At 38.7% G+C, this 20,360-nt stretch overlaps 2 protein-coding genes across 4 annotated transcripts; one reads left to right on the plus strand and one right to left on the minus strand.

Moving 5' to 3' along the window:
* Positions 1–34: 34 nt before the first annotated feature.
* On the plus strand, positions 35–7,366 carry LOC101485927 (uncharacterized). Of its 3 annotated transcripts, XM_004559590.4 has the most exons (16): positions 35–1,750; positions 1,850–1,911; positions 2,283–2,394; positions 2,480–2,571; positions 2,668–2,811; positions 2,959–3,103; positions 3,249–3,409; positions 3,661–3,837; positions 3,991–4,135; positions 4,282–4,451; positions 4,575–4,715; positions 4,955–5,108; positions 5,187–5,338; positions 5,827–6,009; positions 6,298–6,336; positions 6,429–7,366. In XM_004559590.4, exons 2-16 carry the CDS (start codon positions 1,861–1,863, stop codon positions 6,873–6,875), a joined length of 2,313 nt encoding a protein of 770 aa, XP_004559647.2. In that variant the 5' UTR covers positions 35–1,750; positions 1,850–1,860; the 3' UTR covers positions 6,876–7,366. The 3 variants fall into 3 exon arrangements, with proteins under 3 accessions (XP_004559647.2, XP_076739396.1, XP_076739397.1); XM_076883281.1 differs by having other exon boundaries at positions 35–1,911; XM_076883282.1 differs by having other exon boundaries at positions 35–1,911; positions 2,283–2,811; positions 2,963–3,103.
* Positions 7,359–18,851, minus strand: LOC101485656 (myosin heavy chain, fast skeletal muscle). Its single transcript, XM_014408884.4, has 40 exons — positions 18,800–18,851; positions 18,458–18,678; positions 17,654–17,797; positions 17,412–17,568; positions 17,294–17,321; positions 17,094–17,205; positions 16,917–17,009; positions 16,765–16,828; positions 16,569–16,667; positions 16,016–16,119; positions 15,796–15,934; positions 15,397–15,515; positions 15,138–15,287; positions 14,883–15,053; positions 14,480–14,786; positions 14,053–14,129; positions 13,872–13,959; positions 13,665–13,782; positions 13,427–13,550; positions 13,205–13,341; positions 12,849–13,104; positions 12,344–12,586; positions 12,026–12,202; positions 11,784–11,929; positions 11,602–11,692; positions 11,127–11,516; positions 10,900–11,026; positions 10,620–10,738; positions 10,151–10,347; positions 9,867–10,050; positions 9,619–9,784; positions 9,404–9,528; positions 9,016–9,324; positions 8,739–8,942; positions 8,480–8,605; positions 8,193–8,363; positions 7,973–8,077; positions 7,792–7,887; positions 7,568–7,699; positions 7,359–7,468 (listed from the first exon to the last, which is right to left on the minus strand). Exons 2-40 carry the CDS (start codon positions 18,659–18,661, stop codon positions 7,448–7,450), a joined length of 5,820 nt encoding a protein of 1,939 aa, XP_014264370.1. The 5' UTR covers positions 18,662–18,678; positions 18,800–18,851; the 3' UTR covers positions 7,359–7,447.
* Positions 18,852–20,360: the final 1,509 nt, after the last annotated feature.

Here is a 20,360-nt window from a genome sequence, read left to right on the forward strand (position 1 = left end):
TAAAAAAATTATAGTTTGTTCATATTATGCTAAAAAGTTTGCTAGTATTCTCCATATAGGCAAATTTTAACTTTATTTTTTCAAAAACTGCTGCTGTTCTGTATAGGCCTCAACCCCCTAAGCCAGCTCATCACTAAGAGCGGATACATGATTAAGGTGTGGAGTGATCATTAACAACATGTACATGGGTGACATTAATCTGTATGCTAGGAATAAGTGAGACATCAATTTACTGATCCAACTCACCAGATCCACAGCAAGGATATCAGGATGTCATTTTGACTATATAAGTGTGATCGAAGGGTCACAAAGAGAGGAAAGGTGATCCACACTGGAAGGGGTGGAATTTCCAGAAGACAGAGTAGCAGAGTAGTCCTTACCGGTCATTAGATACCCAGGTGGAATAATAAGCAGGCTTCAGGATGAGATAGATGTCACTGATGTCAACTCATAAAAACTCCTCATAATGAGAGGTCCCCACCCAAAGTCCAGCACCCTTGGGGTCTGTGGCCAACAGGAAGTAGGAGAGTGAGGTTAGTGAGTGTTGGAATGGCATTCCAGGATGAAACAAAGAACAGTTTGCACTGACAGAGTGCTTTGGATATATATTCTGGTAAACAGTTCGACGTCATCCATGTGGAAGAGATGGTAGATGATTGCTCCATTCCGTAGTCTGTATCCATATCCATGTTAATGATCTGCCTGAGGGGGTTCAGACCTATGCAGAACAGAAATTCCACACTTGATGGTGACTTGTAGAATTGGCTGCAAGTGTTGTTCTCTAGTGTTGATTGCTAATTCCCCATCAAATTCATGATGAAGGCTCTTGGGGTCCTGATGATCTGATATTTTAGACATTCTAAGATTCATCTATGGGGCATTGAGTCATAGGCTTCCTTGTACTTAATCTGGACAGTGCACAGGTTGGTCAGTATGGTTTTATGGTCTCGAAATACTGCTCTAGGTAGCAGTAGCTGGTGTTTTGACACTGGTGTTTTCTGGGATTTCATGTATTGGGCCATGTTCCTCTTCATTTTAGCTGTTATGATGACTGACTGGAGCTTCCATGTTGTACTGAGGCAGGTTACTGGTCTGCAGGTAGACTGGGGACTAGTCCCTTCTGGGGATCGTACACCTTTGATGGTATACATTTTTTTTTTTTTAACCAAAGCTGCGAGTCTTTTCTTGGCAGTTTCTGAGGCCTAAAGGTATGGGCAGCTTACAGTATTTCTGAGGAGGGTGGAGATGATGACACTTCCCACTGACCTGAAGTCCTGGCTCCCCCTTCCTGTATCAATTGTGTTATACCACATAAATCTCTAGTTCTGATAGCAGTTGCTTCTTTCGCGTGTTGGAAATCTGAGCTACTAGTTGTTTCATTGTCAGGTCCCACATGCTCCTCATGTAACCCCTTGCCTTGGGATTGCAGTCATAGTACCATTCTAGGATTCCCGTTTGTCTATCTGCTGCCTGCCTGCTTGCTTGCTCTATGTGAAGTGAAAGTGGGGCCTTTAAAATGTAAACATGAACCTTAAGTAAAGTGTTAGGTCAGAAAGGAGAGCATGCGCACCTACCACGAAAAAAAGATCATCCCTCTGAGGATTATGTTTTCATCTGGGATTACAGATGGCAATATGAAGAACAGGGCAGACGCTGAGGTCTTAATGGCAATCGGTTTATACTAAGGACTAAACCATTAAAACCTTTCTTCCACTTCATATCCAGTACACACTGAGAGAAGCATCATTCGGTATCATTTCATTTATGCATAGTTCATCTTTTATAGAAGTTTTTTGTAACACTTTGCTTGCATCTAGTTTTCATTTGGGGTTTATATATATTTTTTCAGTTATTTTTTTGATGGCAGCTGCTGGGATGGATTCAAAATCTAAACCCTCTGATGCTGTGCTGGTAAGATGTCAGTGCAAAACTGATTTCTATGTTCTTGTTCTAATTATATAGGGAGGACTATATTCTTTAGATTTTAGAAATATATTAATTCTTCTAATTAGTTAAAAAAAATGTGTGTTATCATTTTTAGTTCTTCATAATAGATACATGTATTGATGTAATACACTATAATTAATTTGTTTTTAATGTTCAATGTTAGCTTTACAGAACCTTTATTGTGATATTGGAAAAAGATTAGCCATTAGGATGAATTATCTTTACATTAAGATTCACATTTGACCTTGAGTCAAGATGGTCTGAAAAAACTATTCATATTGAGAAACTATAATGTTGACAGTTCAAACAATTTTAACAATCTCTATACTGAATAGGAATCCCCAGAACTCGAGCAGATTCTGGACATAATGAGTTACTCACAGCGTGGACGAATGGACGGACAGTGTTGCACTCTAAGTCCTGCTAAAATAGAGACGACATCTGCAGGTTGGAATAGTGAAAATACCACAGTACAGTATACATCTCCCTTTTTTGGCCTGATTATTGATTGTTTCATTCTTGCTTCCCACAGGGTCAAAAGATGAGAGATCATCCCATACTTCAGATAATAAACAGGGACAATATGTCAACTCGCATTTATCGTTGCCTGGATTTAATTACCAAGTACTAGACTTATGACTATAATATGATGAGGGATACACTGTACAAGTAAAACATGATTAAATTACATCAGCTCTCAATTATTACCTGTTTTCTCAGGAAAGTGGACGTAATGATCATCATGTCTCTGCACCTCATATCTCAGTGACTGAGAGTACTCCAGATAGAAACAGGAAGCATCTGTCAGTTCCAGTTGACCAATTACAGATTCCTTCTCAACGTGAACGCTCAAATTCTATAAAGGTCTGTTAATGTGTTAACAAGTTATAACAGTGTTATTCTGATAGCTGTAACAATTAGATTTGTTGATGTTGACTTGTTTAATAATTGTTATCACATATACATCACCCCATTCATTGAAGCTTTATCATGCTGTTTTAACCCAAAAAGTCAGAATCATCTGCTGAACAGCAAAAGTTCATGGAGATGATTGCCTATGGACAGCGTGGACGCATGGAGGACCAGTGCTGCTCATTGGATCCAAGCAAGAGTGCTCCTTGCACACCCAGATACACAGAGAAAACAACTGTTGCAAGTATGTTAAACATGGCTGAAAATTCAATAATTTCTTGCCATTTTAATAAATTGCATTCATCATTTTAAACTTCCTTTATGAATCTGACTGTTTCAGGTTCTGACAGATTAAATATTTATATTGAAAATTTGCTGTATTTGACCAGTGACAGATCCTGAAATGTTCTTCAATCTGTTGGCCGACACTCAGAGCCGACGGCTCGATGACCAGCGAGTGTCGCTTCCATCATTACCAGGCTTACAAAATGAAAAGGACACTGCTATGGGAGATTCAAGCTACTTGTGTTACATGGTCTCTAAAGTTCAAGTAAGGAATTTTCTTTGTTCTCTTTTAATACAAAGTATCAAAATGCTGCATGGAACTTGACTGCTTGAAATTATGATATTAACTGCTTTGAGTCTGTTTTAACAGGAATGCCACATTAAAACATTTGAGGCAGATTTTCCACAGCTGTCAACTACAAGTGTAGCTTTTTAGTTAAGAGTTTAATAACCATATTATTTTATGTATTTATAGTCAACGTATTGATCAAAAATGCTGACCTAATCTATTTTCAGGGCTCCAGAATGGATGATCAAAGGTGTTCATTACCTCAAATCCTACCCCCAGAGACACCGTGTTCATCAAACAAGGATCAGTCTGAATCCGGTTTAAACCCATTACGCTCAGCCTCCTTCAGCTCCAGTTCAGACATAAAGCAACTAAAAAGTGAGGATAAAAATCCTCAAAAACAGGTATATCCGCGCTTTCAGTTTTAGCCCCCCAAAAGAAATTGTAAATGGCATCGACACTATACAATGAGGTTTTAGATCACCCCATTTCTTTTTGCATGTGTTATATTTTTGTATTATTCATTCACTTAACAAAATTCACATTATCCCATCTAGTTCTTGACTCCAGCTGAACAGGAAGATCTTTTTACCTTAATTAGTAATTCCCACCATGGCCGGATGGATGAACAGCGATGTGTCCTAAATGCTACACCCCAGTCCACACCTAAGCACCATTTCAGTCAAAGTGAAATCCCCCAAGGTCAGAAAACAGGAAATTTTCCCTTTGTTTCTTTTTTTGCATTTGATATTTTTTCTAAATTGTTTTGTACGTTGATATATAACAGCGCATACATTTCTCAATGAAGCTAACAAGTATTTTATTTTTCTCTAACATCCAATGCCCAGATTCTGATAATTTCTTCAGCTTACTGGCCAACTCACAGGGCCGACGGCTGGACGACCAGAGAGTGTCCCTTCCTTCACTACCTGGAATACAGAATGGAGGTACCACATTAACACCCACTGCTGCTGAGACGGATGCAAGCTACTTGTGTTATCTGGTTTCCAAAGTCCAGGTTGGCCCTATATGTAACATTGCGAAAAGTTATTCACAGCTTTTGTTTCTTTGTTAAGTATCCACGAAGTTTTTGCACATATAGATTTATCAGTTTTTCTTTAATCAAACTTTTTACCCACAGGGCTCAAGGATGGATGAACAGAGATGTTCTGCACCCCACATCTTCCAGAATCTGGGTACCCCATCAGCTCAGCACACATCTGGTAAACCTCCTTGGAGGTCTGCCTCATTAAACCGTGACAAAACTGAACAGCGTGGGCAGGTCAATGTTCATACCACATATCACTCAACATTGTTTTACCTATACTTTTTCTGCCCTGTAATTTTATATTTCTTAAGCAAGCCACAAAAACTATATAGTGATTGACTAGAACTTTTATTATCTAGTCTTTTAAAGAAATAACATAGCTGTATTGATTGCTTAATGGCAGCCTCTGTTTGCTATGTCTTTTTGAGAGTTGTCCCATTTCTTATGACATATCTTTCTGTAAAAAAATTTAGGGAATATCCGCAGCTGAGGAGGAGCAGTTCCTTAAAATGATAAGTCGAATACAAAGTGGACGCATGGAAGAGCAACGCTGCTTTTTACAACCCAGCAGAAGCACACCTTCCTCACCTACACACAATGGCAGTGCTTTGAATAAAGTACCCATAGGTCAGAAAAATGCACAGTGCACTTGAATATGAGTATTTTGTCTCTGAAATGTCAAGAATAATTATTTCTCCATTATAGGTGCAGAAGCAGAGGCGTTCTTCAAAATCATCACCTCCAGTCAGTCACGACGACTAGATGATCAGCGCGTTGCACTTCCTACCTTGCCAGGGATAAGTGGAAATTCTGAAGGAAAAGTAGACATACAACGACATACAACAGCTGAAATCCCAGTAAGTTACACAACATCTAAATTATTGGTACTGTGAAAATTAAGAAAAGTGTAATAAATGTGGTTTTATTTATATGTATATATATATATATATATATTTTTTTTTTTAACTCTATATTTTTTTTTAAAACTTTTTTTAACTCTATGCACTCCCACAGAAGTTAAGTGCATGCAGGACACCATGTCTCTCTCTCTCTCAGTTTATCATACTTAGAGACCCATCATATCCAACCATGTAAATGACCATTATGTAGACCTTAGGCTATCTCTCGTAACCTTTGGCTTGTCTACAGTACTGTAACTAGATAATCATGACCAAAATTTCTTTCATGGCTCTAAATTTAGTTACCACTCTGTCAAAAACCTCAATTAAGAGTGTTTTTCCACCATTCTACTGCTGATTATATTTTAATAAATTGCAACTGATCATTTGTTTTTCTGCAATACACTTGCCAGTTTAATGGTCTCTCATCATTTCTGTTCTGTAAGGTCTCTCCACTACCACAGATCACAGTGGCTAAATGTACACCTACAACTTCAAAAAAGTGTCCTACACCTGCCTCACAACCTCAAATGGCATATGGAAAGCCTGGTTCCACTGAGGCCTTACCCAAATCTGCTTCACTTATTCCCAAGGGAGAATTTAAGAAGAAGTCTAATTTCCCAGCTAAGGTAAATTCTTCACTTTTCCATTTTTTCAGTACATTCAAGTTTGTAGACAAATATATAACAAGTAATGTAAACACACATTAGTAGAGTATAACAATTTACCAGTATTTTTATTCTCTAAAATATTATATGTTTCTGTATGGGACAAACGGATTCTCCTTTTTGAAAGCCTCCTGAATTAGAAACACAAAGGCTGATATCCTAGTAAATGAAAAAACAGAACAAAACAAAAAAAGCTGATAAGAGATTCTGTAACACTGTTTGAGTTCAGTGACTTGTGACATGTTACAGGTAACAGTGAGTGTATCTGTGAGCTTCACACCTCAGGAGGTAAGTTGTAAGATAACTTATTACCCAAAGGTACTGCCATAATAAAAGAAGTGCCTTCAGTACTACTCTTTTCTTCTCTGGAAAATGAACAGAAGAATGCCAATGAGCCAGATGCATTTCCAGATGTCTATCTAACTCTTGGAGCCCCAGGGGACAACCTTGTGATACCTCTGAGTCCAGTATGTGGCAGGCCCTTGTCCTTTGACTTAAACCTTGTTATGAAGGAAGATGTTAAGTTCAGGCATCGCTCTCCAAGCCATTCCAGTCCCAGAAAAAACAACTCCAGGCCACCATCTCCCAACAAAGGTGCGACTGGTAAAGCACATCCTACATGCTCACATGAACAGGGGAAGCTTGTGACCAGCCACATCAGTGCAGATGTAAACTCCTTCTCCCCAACTGAAAAGACTCACCTGGAGAAAGGAATTGCTCAAGAAGGACAAAAGGGGAAAGGAGAACTTGGAAAGGTGAGGGAAAAGGCACAGCATGGAAAAGGAAAGGGCGCTGTAAAGAAAGACATGAAGAAGAATGGCAAATAATGTACTTGTAAATTATGGGATTTAAATGTAAAAAAAATAAGTAGCAAAAAAATTGTATTTGTATTGCTAAAAGCTCTTATTAGAAATTATGTTGATTCTGCTTTATAGGGTCATTTGAAGGATAGTCCTTTGCTAGCTAAATTTACAGTACATATTGTGTCTATTGTTTTCAGTTTTGCAAATTTTCTAAATGTAAATACACTGTAAGGAATTCTATTCTTTCTGTCAATTATAATTGTAATCTTGAATTAAAACCTTTGGTCTGTTAAACTCTGTGAAGATGTGACAAAAACCAAACCAAAACAAACATGAAAAAAAAACCCCAACAGCAATAAATGGGGAATCATTTCCTTTGGTCTGAATTCTGAACTTTGACATCTGCATTTAGCATTGGAGCATATGGGTCGTCTACTCCACCTACAGAGCTGAAAACATGACCATATGAAGTAGAACATGCTAAGCAATAAAAAGAAAACATAATACTTTGGAAATTTTCACCATTTATTGAGGATTTACAGAGTAAGTTGTTCATATTGTATGAACTCTTAAATGCTGCAACTAGATTGCATTTCCTATTCAGCCGAGTCACTTCCCTGAAAGCAAGAGAGAGATACAGACCATAGAGTTAATGCTTATAGGGATATACTGCAGTAGAAATAAAATAACAAAAAGTATTGCAAATGAAATACCACCTTTCCGACATCACGGCTCTTGGCTCTCAACTTGTTGACCTGGGACTCAGCAATGTCAGCACGCTCCTGAGCTTCCTCCAGCTCATGCTGGACCTTCCTGAGCCTGGACATGTGAGTGTTTGCCTGCTCCTCCTGTAAAGGATTTACAAAAATACTGACTTAGTTATAGGGGAGTCAATGAACCAAGCTGAAGCAGATTTGGCATATAATTGTAGTTGACTTACAGCCTCCTCAGACTGTCTCTTGTAAGCCTTGACTTTGAGCTGCAGCTTGTCCACCAGATCCTGAAGTCTGGTCACATTCTTCTTGTCTTCCTCAGTCTACACAAAATACAGCTGTTACTTTAGAGGTATTTGAGAAGAGACAAAGGGCACGTTTGCTTGTTGTTGGCAAAAGAAGACTTACCTGATAAGTGAGCTCTTTCACTCTCCTCTCATATTTACGGACTCCTTTAACAGCATCAACACCACGTCTCTGCTCAGCTTCAAGTTCAGCTTCCAGTTCACGGACCTTTAATGCCATGATAAAGAATTAACTTTGCTTCAAATATAAAGAAAAACTTAAATTCATATAATTTAATCAAAATATATTTTATGTATATAAGCATGCAATATACACTTCATACCCTGGACTCCAGTTTCTGGAGCTGCTTCTTGCCACCCTTCATGGCGAGGCTCTCTGCCTCATCCAGACGGTGCTGCAGGTCCTTGACTGTGACCTCCAGGTTCTTCTTCATCCTCTCCAGGTGAGCACTGGTGTCCTGCTCCTTCTTCAGCTCCTCAGCCATCATGGCAGCCTAAAATAATTTTCTCCATTTAATTAATCTATTTAAAAATCTATGGTAAGCTTTTATTATCACTGAAAGAATGTGAAGTGTTTAATAGAACAGATTACTTAGAGAGTTAAACTCACGTCAGTGATGGCTTTTTTTGCTTTCTCCTCAGCATTTCTTGCTTCCTGCACAGCATCATCCACCTCACTCTGGATCTGCACAAAATCGGCTTCGAGCTTCTTTTTCGTGTTCAGAAGACTGGTGTTCTAAAGGTTTAGGAAAGATTATATGATATAAATATGTTGTAAGTTCACATACTAGATATTTACAGTAAATTTACAATGTATTTCCTAATTAAAATTACATTAGGTTAAATGTTTCTTAACATTATAAACAAACCTGAGAGTGAAGCAGTCCGACACGCTCGCTAGCATCAACCAACTCCTGCTCAGCTACTTTGCGTCCTCTCTCTGTCTGCTCCAGAGCGGCTCTCAGCTCCTCAATCTCAGCCACCATCAGACCATTTCTGCGCTCCACCATGGCGACCTGCTCCTTCATGTCTTCCTGTCCTCTGAGAGCTTCATCAAGGTGCAGTTGGGCATCCTGATGAAATAAATCAATCAATAAATAAGTACCTATTCTGTTTCTTTAACAAATGATCAGGAAAAAAGGTCACCTTGAGCTGTCCTTGGACATTCCTCAGTTGTTTCTGGGCCTCAGCAGCCTGTCTGTTGGCATGGCTCAGCTGAATCTCCATCTCATTCAGGTCTCCCTCCATCTTCTTCTTGACTCTCAGGGCATCATTCCTGCTCCTGACCTCAGCATCAAGAGTGCTCTGCATGGAGTCAATCACCCTCTGGCTGTTCCTCTTGATCTGCTCCATCTCCTCGTCCTTCTCTGACAGCTTCCTGTCAATCTCACTTTTGACTTGGTTCAGCTCAAGCTGAACACGAAGAATCTTGGATTCTTCGTGTTCCAGAGTGCCCTGCGAGATAAGTCAGATAAGTAACAAATACCAAGTAGAATCATCAAAATAAATAATATTGATATAAAAAATATTAAACCTCTGCTTCTTCAAGGGCAGTCTGAATCTCAGCCTTTTCACTTTCTACAGTCTTCTTGGCTTTTTCCAGCTCATGGATGCTCTTTCCAGTCTCACCAATCTGCTCAGTCAGATCTGAGATCTCCTCTAAAGTAGAAAAATTAACCAAACTGTTGTTATTATCTTAGATCCAGATCTATATTCTTTGACATTTTTTGTCAAGTTATGGGTGCATACGCTGCAGGTTCTTGTTCTCTCTCTTCATGGTCTCAAGATGATCCAGAGCCTCTTCATATGAGTTCTTCATCTTGAACAACTCAGTGCTGAGAGAACGAGCCTCCTTTTGGGCTCCTTCCAGCTCTGCCTGGCTCTCCTCATACTTCTGCTTCCATTCTGCCAGGACCTAGGTTTATATAGGTTATTCAGTTAGTTGTCATTATGGGTGTATTCCTCTTGTTAGTATATTGGTTATGTTTAAACTTTACTTTATCAAAGTTCCTCTGCTTCTTGTCAAGGTTGGCAGCCAGAGCATTAGCTCTCTCCACATCAATCATGAGGTCCTCCACCTCACCCTGCAGCCTCTGCTTGGTCTTCTCCAGTGAGGCACACTTGGAGTTCACAGCCTCAATGGATTCCTCAGCCTCCTGCAGGCGCTGGGCAAGCTTTTTCCTGCAATTTGCAAAAATTTGCTTGTATTAATTCCATTATGTATTAAAAGTAATACAGTATTACATTTTTATTCACAAAAGAGAAGAAAGCATTTATGTACTTGGCCTCCTCCAGCTCCTCAGTGCGCTGGATGGCATCAGTCTCATATTTGGATCGCCACTGAGCCACCTCACTGTTGGCCTTGGACATTCCTCGCTGCAGCTCAGCCTTGGCCTCCTGCTCCTCCTCAAACTGCTCTCTGAGCAGATCACAGTCATGACGTGCTGACTGAACAGCATGAGCCAGGGCGTTCTTGGCCTGGATTTTAATAATAATACATTTTAAATAATAATAAATAATAATAAATGTCTTTGCTTTTCTTTTATCTCTCAGAGAGCATGTTGACAAAGTAATGTAAAGTTATTCTAAATCTGAGATATAGGTTGTGAGATATAGTTAATGTGAGATAAGTTGACATTAAGTAACTTGCATTTATTCTTGTTTTCACTTGCAGATCCATGGTTCATCAATGTTCTTTTACAATGTATGTAATGCTGAATATAATACTTCTTTAATATGACATCTGGTACCTTCACTTCCTCCTCAGTATGTCGCTTAAGCTCTTCAATCTGTTGAGTGTAAGCCTGTTTGCCTCTGGTAAGCTGGGAAATAAGAGCTTCCTTTTCCTCAAGCTGACGAGAAAATTCACCTGGGCAAAACAGATTAAAGAAAAATACTTTTCATAACTGAAAAATCACCATGTATTTTAAACACAAACAATATCATCTGTTTGAAACTTAAATTGTTTCTGAACTTAAAACGGCTACTAAATAAAATACAGTTACATACTTCATATCTTTGGATACACACCATTCTCAGTTTGGAGTCTTGCCCTCTGTGCACTCATGTCGTTCAGCTGGCGAACATTCTCATCATTTTTGGACTTGAGCTCACTTAACTGGTCTTCAAGAGTTCGGCACATTTTCTCCAGATTGCCCTATAAATTGCACATAATTGTCATGACTCAAATCCAGGAAAGATATAACTGTTGCGCTCTTTCATTGTTTAGATAGCCGCTTTTTCTCAAAATTGCATACCTTTGCTTTGGCAACAGCCTCCATATTGCTGGAGAGATCATCAATCTCCATCTTGTACTCGCTCTTCTCTTTCTCCAGCTTCTGTTTGACACGCTGGAGGTTGTCGATCTGCTCTCCGAGCTCTGCTACAGTGTCAGCCTGCTTCTTACGGAGAGCTGCTGCAGTAGCTTCATGCTGCAGAGTTGATTCCTCAAGATCACGACGCAGTTTCTGGAACTCAGCCTCTCGCTTCTTGTTCATCTCAATCTGAGCAGCTGTTGCTCCACCAGCTTCCTCGAGCCTCTCACTGATCTCTTCAAGCTCCCTGGAGAGGTCGGCTCTCTGCTTCTCTACCTTAGCCCGAGCTGCCCTCTCAGCCTCAATCTCCTCTTCTAGCTCTTCAATACGAGCCTTTAGGGTAATAACACCACAAAGACTTACTGAGTTGACATGTTTTAGTTTTACTGAACATAATATTCACCTAAAATAATGGTACCTGGAGTTCTTTGATCTTCTTCTGGAGCTGAGTACCAAGAGACTGCTCATCCTCAATCTTGCCAAGAAGCTGACTGATTTCAAAGTCCTTCCTGTAAGTGGAGAAGACAAAGAAATGACTCTGACAGCTCTGTGGCTCTTCTGAATGCACGTGTAGGAACTTTATCAGTGACTGTTTTTTACTTTTTGATTTTCTCATCAGACTGCTGCTTGTCATTCTCCAGATCCATTATGGATTCCTGGGCCAGTTTCAAATCTCCCTCCAGCTTCCTCTTGGCTCTCTCCAGGTCCATGCGGAGCTTCTTCTCTTGCTCCAGGGACCCCTCAAGCTATTAAAAAATGTTACATATTTTTTTACAACTGAATAATTCATAATAATATAAAAATAAGAAATCTCCTTTTTTAAAAAGATGATGTTTTCTTACATCATCAACTTGCTGTTCCAGTTTTGTCTTGGCTTTGGTCAGAGTGTTGACTTTGTCTTCCTCTGCCTGGAGATCATCCAGTGTTTGTTGATGGGCCTCTTGTAAGGCTTTCTTCTCCTTGGTTAACTTGGCAATTGACTCATCTTGAGATGCCATCTCCTCTGTCAGGTTTTTCACCTGACATAAATAATAATTGGGAATTTCATGGGAATTTCCCATGAAAGTTAATAAATTAACATGGCAAAATAAGCCATTACAGCATATAAACATATTATGTGTATGTATTTTGGTGAAAACTACAATCACTATGAACTGAACCTTGTTTTCTGTGGCATGTTTCTCCTTCTCCACTTTGGCCAAGGTGAGCTCCAAGTCATCAATGTCCTTCTTCAGCTCAGAGCATTCATCCTCCAGCTTCCTCTTCTTAGCAGTCAGCTCAGCATTGATTTCCTCTTCATCCTCCAGTCTCTCACTTGTCTCTTTGAGTTTGGCCTCGAGCTGGATCTTGCTCTTAATGAGCCCCTCACACCTTTCTTCAGCATCAGAAAGATTCTCATTTTCCTGTGACAAGGCAAGAAATATGGGAATTATATTATTATAATATAGTATAAGAAGAATAATTATTATCATACTTTTATAAATAAAGGATATTATCATGTTTTTAATTACAGCAATTGAGCACAGTTCTCAGTTACAGCACATCTCACAGCCAAACACCAGCCAAAAAGTCATACTGATAAATAGACTAATATGTGGTTATTTTTCAGCTAATTGAGCATTATTATAATAGAACATGCATTTTCTCCTCCCCCTTGTTACTCACAGCTGCTACTTGAAGTTGCAGGTCATTCTTCTCCTGCAGCAGGCCGACCATCTTCTCTTCCAGTTCTTTTTTCTTAGCCAGAGCAGTAGCCAGGTCTGTCTGCATCTTCTCATAGTTCTCCTTCATGTTCTGCAACTCCTTCTCAGTCTCAGCACTCTTCAGAAGAGGCTTGATCTTGAAGTACAGATGCATCCATGGCCAGTTCTTGACATTCATGAATGAACGGATGTTGTACTGGATGCTGAAGATAGCATCTCTACAAAAACAACGCAAATTACCATGCTTTGATATACTGCTTTTGCGTAACATCACATGATATTTAAATAGTAATTTGACATATTATTTCTGAATTATACCTCCTCTCCATCATCTTCACAAACTCTTTCCTCATGAGGTATCCTCTGCAGAGAGCCTGAGTCATGGTCACCAGCTCAGCCAGTTTCTCATCTCTCATCTCCTCAAGAGTGCCCAGCAGACCAGCTTTGAAGAACACCTGTGTTGAAGTGAAACAAATTAGTTCACATGAATTAGTTCTGTTTAATACAACTGGAGGTTGTAAAGGTCATCATAAAGTGTACCTTTGTGTGCCCAAACATGTACTGTGTGTGATCCACATCAATGGAGCCAAGCAGCTTCTCTGAAGCTTTCTTGTTGTCGATGAACTGTCCCTCAGGGATGACGCTGGCATTCAACACTTTGTATCTGTAAGAAAATATAGTGATGTTACTTGGATTTTGCACCCATTGTCCTTGTGTTTTCCCTTTTCCAGTACCTTTGAAGTTATTTTAACTTTCTTATAAAGAAAACAGAAGTCACCTCTGCTTGAAGTCACCATAGAGGATTCTGCTGGGGAAACCCTTTCTGCAGATTCTGATGCCCTCCAGTACACCGTTACACCTCAGCTGATGGATGACCAAATGATTTTCCATAAGACCTGAAAGTTAAAAATTCATATAGTTTAAATCATTTCAATATGTCACTTTTAACATTTTTTTAAAATCAGTATGACTGTGTGCTTTATACCTGGGGTCTTTGACTCATTGGGAATCAGGCAACGAACAAAGTGAGGATGAGTGCTCCTTAAGTTGGTCATCAGTTTGCCCAGGTTTTCCTGGGGGGGGGGACGGACATATTTAAACAAATGATAGCTGCTTAAAATAAACCAATACATTTGAATATATTTTTTTGTGGCGGTTCAAAATACCCTGAAAAGAGCAGACACTGTCTGGAAAGAACCACCCTTCTTCTTTCCACCACCCTTCTTGCCGCCACCAGCAGCATCTGTTGTTCAATACACTTAATTAAGAGAACTGAATAACTAATGCTATAGTGAGTGTTTTACAATAATTTAATTTTAAACCATATTTTCAATGAAAACAATAACTGTGTGATCACTGATTCAACTTCATTTCCTAGAGGAAACATATTTAATGAGTATTCACAAATGGTCATAATAATAATAATAATAATAATAATAATAATGGATTGGATTTATATAGCGCTTTTCAAGGCACCCAAAGCTCTTTTACAATGCCACTATTCATTCACTCTCACATTCACACACAGGTGGAGGCAAGCTACAGTTGTAGCCACAGCTGCCCTGTATTTTTTTTACATTATTTATTTCCTACCATCAGCTCCAGCATGGGCTGCATACAGGAAGCACAGCAGTTTGTTTGATGACTTCTGGTAGAGCTGCACAACTGAATCATTCAGTGGGTCCTTGTTCTTGTCCAGCCAGCCAGTGATATTGTAGTCCACTGTACCAGCATAGTGAACCAGGGCGAAGTGTGCTTCTGCTTTACCCTTTGCAGGCTTTGGCTTCTCAAATGCCTTGCTCTTGCCAAGATGCTGATCATACAGCTTGTTCTTGAAAGAAGTGTCTGTAGCCTTGGGGAACATGCACTCCTCTTCAAGAATGGAGAAGATGCCCATTGGCTGAAAAGAGAAGTTGTATTCAGGAAAAATCTGTATTTTAGTACCTAGTCAGAAACTGCCATTTTAGTCCTGAACGGCACATCTGAATGGTCTTACCTTCTCAATAAGCTCAATGCAGGCAGCCAAGTCCATACCAAAGTCAATGAACTCCCATTGAATGCCTTCTTTCTTGTACTCCTCTTGCTCCAGGACAAACATGTGGTGGTTGAAAAACTGTTGCAGTTTCTCATTGGTGAAGTTGATACAGAGTTGCTCCAAGCTGTTGAACTGTAGTAACAGAAAGCTAATTCATATCATGAAAAAAAATCATATTTATCTTTAAATCCAGTCTCACATTTTTGAAATGCTCACATCAAAGATCTCAAACCCAGCGATATCCAGCACTCCAATGAAGAACTGTCTGGGCTGCTTTGTGTCCAGCATCTCATTGATACGGATAACCATCCACAAGAACATTTTCTCATATACGGATTTGCACAGAGCCGAGACAGCATTGTTGACCTGGAAGAAGAGAATTCAACATTCTCCTAAATTCCTGGATAACACTGTAAAAAGTATTTTAAAATGAAACTTTTTTTTTTTTAATCCTTTCAATTTTTAAAAAAATTACCTGTGGGACAGTCTGACCTTTGGTCACAAACTCATTCCCAACCTTGACTCTTGGGTAGCACAGAGCTTTCAACATGTCAGCTGAATTCAGGCCCATGAGGTAGGCGATTTTATCAGCCACTGATTGGAAAAACAAACATGTTTCATTATGTAACAAAGAAATGTTAACACTATGGAATGAGCTAAAACACAACTAAAATCCACATTGATAGCAGTGCTAAAGATTTATTTTACATTTTATGAACAATTGCAGGCAGTCACTCTGCTCAGTCATTATATTAGTATGATATTTATCTGTCTAAATGGGAATGGTTAATGCTATGGATGTCACTGTAGTTCTAAGAGTTAATGTGAATTATTACTTCATGAGGATGTAATATTACAAAATCAATTTGATTACCCTCAGTGCCATCAGGTTCAGCCTGCTCCTCACGCTGCTTCTGCTTGAATTTCATGTTTCCATGATGCATCACAGCGCCAGTCAGCTTGTAGATGCCCGCCTTCTCGTCAGCACTGAAGCCCAAGATGTCAATAGCAGTCTGTAATCCAAGCACAGCATTAATTTTTAAACAAGTTATTGTGACAGTTTGCCTTTATTCTACACATTACCATCAACTTACATCTGTTGCAATGAACTCCTCCACATCATTGATACTTTTGACTGTGATTTCACCCTGACTGATCATTGGATAGTCATAAGGGTTAGTGGAGATTAGAAGAGACTCTAGAAGAAAGTAGAAGAAATGCTTGAGTGGAACATGGTTATTTCCTTATTGTTTTTTAATTGTGCAAGATTAGTGATTGACATAAGGATTTATATAACACAGAGAAGAAAGTGACTAGGTTAGGAAAACTGGGGGAAGAAAACAGTAAAACCAACAGTAACTTCAAGATTATTATATGTTAAAAACACAACTTTACACTATGAAATTATGTGAAATTATATGTTTGGGTGGGTGTAAGGATATAGTGGGTTGAGAAACAGAAAGAGAGAGAGAGAGGAGAGGTAGCACCTTAAAAAGTTATTTAATTAATAATGTTTTTTTTTTTCCCCAAACAACAAAAGAAGTAGCTTAATTGGAGTGGTTCCCAGATAAAGACTATTCTTTTGTTTAAAACAACTGGGGGTATGGAAAGTAATTTACAGTATGTCTTGTTCAGTTCATCACATACCCAGGAGCTCAGGCTTATGGCCAGTCATCAGCTGATAGAAGATATGGTAGCTTCTCTCAGCAGACAACTGGAAGGTGACACGGGACTTCTCCAGCAGATCTGTGAACAATTGTTGAATAGGAAGTGTGATGATCAAACAGTACAGGCATTTCATTTGTATACTACTAACTACAAAAGGAAAATAAGGCTAACTTACATGTTTCAATATCAGCTGAGGCTAGCTTTCCAGTGGAGCCAAAGTGAATTCTGATAAATTTACCCTGAACATTTACCACAAAATGTCAGTTTGGCTCTGGATAACAGTAGGTGTAAGAAAATAATTTTAGAGTCCAGAACACGAATACTTACAAAACGAGAGGAGTTGTCATTCCTCACAGTCTTGGCATTTCCATATGCCTCCAGCAGAGGGTTAGCTGCAATGATTTGATCTTCCAGTGAACCCTACACAGAGACATCAAACAGCTGTTTAAAAACAGCAGCAGCAATCACCTGTGACAAACACATTTGATTTGAACACAATTTTACCTGTATTTTTCCTGAGGATGTTTCAGCTTTCTTAGCTCCAGCTACTGCAATTGTTGCAAAATACTGGATAACACGCTTGGTGTTTACAGTCTTTCCTGCACCAGATTCTCCACTGGGGAATTAAAGCATGATTTTTACTTTGCAATACAATTATGATTTTTACTAAAGAAGTGTTCTTGTAATGTTTATATTATACTTACGTAATGAGGATAGACTGATTCTCACGATCTGAAATATAAGAGCACACGCATATTAAACCTACAGTTGACAATCCTCATTGTCCCATGCACCTGAATCTTTAATCAACTTTGATTTTACCAGTGAGCATGAACTGATAGGCATTATCAGAGATGGAGAAGATGTGGGGTGGAGCCTCAATCCTCTTCTTGCCTCTGTATGCCACAACAACCTGAGCATCGTACACAGGAAGCCACTTGTAGGGATTCACCACGACGCAGAAGAGGCCGGAATAAGTCTGTAATAACAAAGACACAGAAACATATATATAGTTGTTACTCTGAGAAAATACAAGCAAAGTATATTATGAGATTAAAGCTTACATAGATCATCCATGATGAAAAACGCTCTTTGAGGTTAAACAGCACGGCAGGCTCATTGAGGTGGGTCATCATTGCCATGTCCTCAATTTTATCAAACTTTGGAGGATTCATGGGGTGGATGTCATCCTCTTTTACAGTGACTGTCTGCATTTGAAAAAGAATAAAATTAAACAAAACCTTTTTTAACATAGTAAGGCAAGGCAAGGCAAGGCAAGTTTATTTGTATAGCACAATTCAACAACAAGGTGATTCAAAGTGCTTTACAGAGACATTAGAAACAAGAACAAATAAAAAGCATGATTTAAAATTGAATAAAACAAGCAAATAAACTAACTAACTAATTAACAAACAAACAAACAAACAACAGTATATAAAATCAAAACAGATAAAATCAGAACAGTAGATAAAATCAGTAGTTAAATGTAAGTTTTGAAATTTAAGCTTAAAGTGTGGATTTGGTGCTTTATTCAAATGCAGCTGAGAACAGGTGAGTCTTCAACCTGGATTTAAATAAACTGAGTGTTTCAGCTGATCTGAGGCTTTCTGGGAGTTTGTTCCAGATATAAGGAGCATAAAAGCTGAATGCAGCTTCTCCGTGTCTGGTTCTGACTCTGGGAACTGATAAAAGACCGGATCCAGATGACCTGAGGGATCTGGATGGTTCATACTGGGTCAGGAGGTCATTGATGTATTTTGGTCCTAAACCATTCAGAGCTTTATAGGCCAGCATCAGAACATTGCATAATCCATAAAGTTGAGTCTAATCTTTTCTAAGAAAGTTGAAGAATTAATTGTTTTACTTACCTTTCCTGTAAGTGTCTCAACAGTTGCCTTGCCACCCTCTCTTTTGACGAGTTTACCCTTCACGTACATGTCATCAGCATCAGTTACAAAGTAGGCACTTTTGGCATCAAAAGGAGTGTTCTGAGCCTCTAATCTCTCTTTCTCAGGTTTTCGGAGGTAAATGGCTGCAGGGCCATAGGCCTGCATCTCTGCATCTGTGCTCATGATGGAACTTTAGGGGGCTGAAATTGAGAGGTTGAGAGGTTTTGTTTTCTTTGTTGTCTTTATTTTCATAAACATCCCCATGCTAATGTGTGTGTTTGGGAATTGTTCAGATATCACAGAAAATACACTATAATGTACCTTCCTTAGTCCCAGCAGAAAACTGTAAACTCTTGATTCTGTTGCTTGAATCCTAATAACAAACCATCAACTGTTAGAGTTTGTATTGTTGATTGTCATTTATGCTTAGAAATATTTAACCATATATGCTTAGAGGTGTATAATCACTTGTGTAGTGATAGGATGTGTGATCTTTAGCAGGCCCCAAAGGCTTGGTGTGCATTCCAGGAATTGTCCGGTTCTCTCCCGTGCACGAGTAACATGAAGAAGCTTGCCTACTTGAGTCTTGCTTTGCAGTGTAATTATATTGTCTTCAACGTTCCAGCGAATAGGTTTATGCTCTAAAACCTATCATCAACTATAATAAATATGGGTGTCCATTAATTTCAAAATATACTACTACTACTACTGCTAAAATTATTATTATTAGTTGTAGTAGTAGTAACCGTAAACAATTCTAAAAGCATTAAAACGTGCAGTGTTAAATATCCCAAAGCTATGATAAAATTGTGTTTCACAATGCAAAATAGCTGAAGTTAATGTTCTTACCTGAGTTGGAAGCCTATCAGTTGCTGACTCAGACTGAAGCACCCTCTTTTATAGAGGGAGAACTTTTTCCTCAGTAGGTGTGCCTTGCTCAGTTTGGTCATGTATTCTTGCCATGTTGCCGTTAATCCCGTGACAGTGACAGTTGCTGTGATTAAACTGCTTTGCAAGAACATTTATAACAGAAGGTGGCCAAACTGAGCAGTCATAAGACACAGTGCTGATTGAAGATGAAAGAAAATTACTGCAAGATCGATTACTTTGAACGATAACACAGCAGATATTTTACATTTGATAATTTATATAACTTACAAGGCATGTAACAAGGCTTTTCTTAATTTAGATGTGTAAAATGCTGTTCATATAAAAGATGAACTCGATTTATGAGCATCAATGTTTTTATTAATAATACATTTCTATTATTACTTCTATCAATAATAATAATAATAATAATAATAATTATTATTATTATTATTATCATCATAGCAGTAGGAGCAGAAGGTATATTAGAAGTACTTTTTACTTTGGAGAAGCACCAAATGTCACTGGTGTACAGTTGCTCTTCACACATGTCAGATTTGGTGGTCCAATAAAAAAAGGGGGCAGCAAGTGAACAACTGTTCCATAAAGCAAGGTCAAAACATTCAATATAGATCGACTGATTTAAACACATTTTAGTATCAACAGATTAATGAGTCTTTTTCTCCTAATGCTCACTCATTGTATCATCTGATTTAGCTCTGTAATGTGTAGAACAGTTGTTGCGCACGTATCAAAGATTCTAACCATTTGTAGAAAATATATTCTTATAATATTTAATTAACATACAAGCCTGTCTGGTTCTTGCTTCTCTACAATGTTATTATTAATCATCCTAGTGGAACATGTCATGACACAGGCTGTGATTTTGGAGAAGCATATAAATGTCACTGGTGTACAGTTGCAGGACAAGCATACATCTCAGATGTCTGAACTGATATTGAGCGCCATTCCATAAAAGCTTAGAAGAGATTACATATCGTCTTGGAATGGAGTG

Source organism: Maylandia zebra, linkage group LG4 (assembly GCF_041146795.1).
Source record: "Maylandia zebra isolate NMK-2024a linkage group LG4, Mzebra_GT3a, whole genome shotgun sequence".
NCBI classification, from domain to species: Eukaryota; Metazoa; Chordata; class Actinopteri; order Cichliformes; family Cichlidae; genus Maylandia; species Maylandia zebra.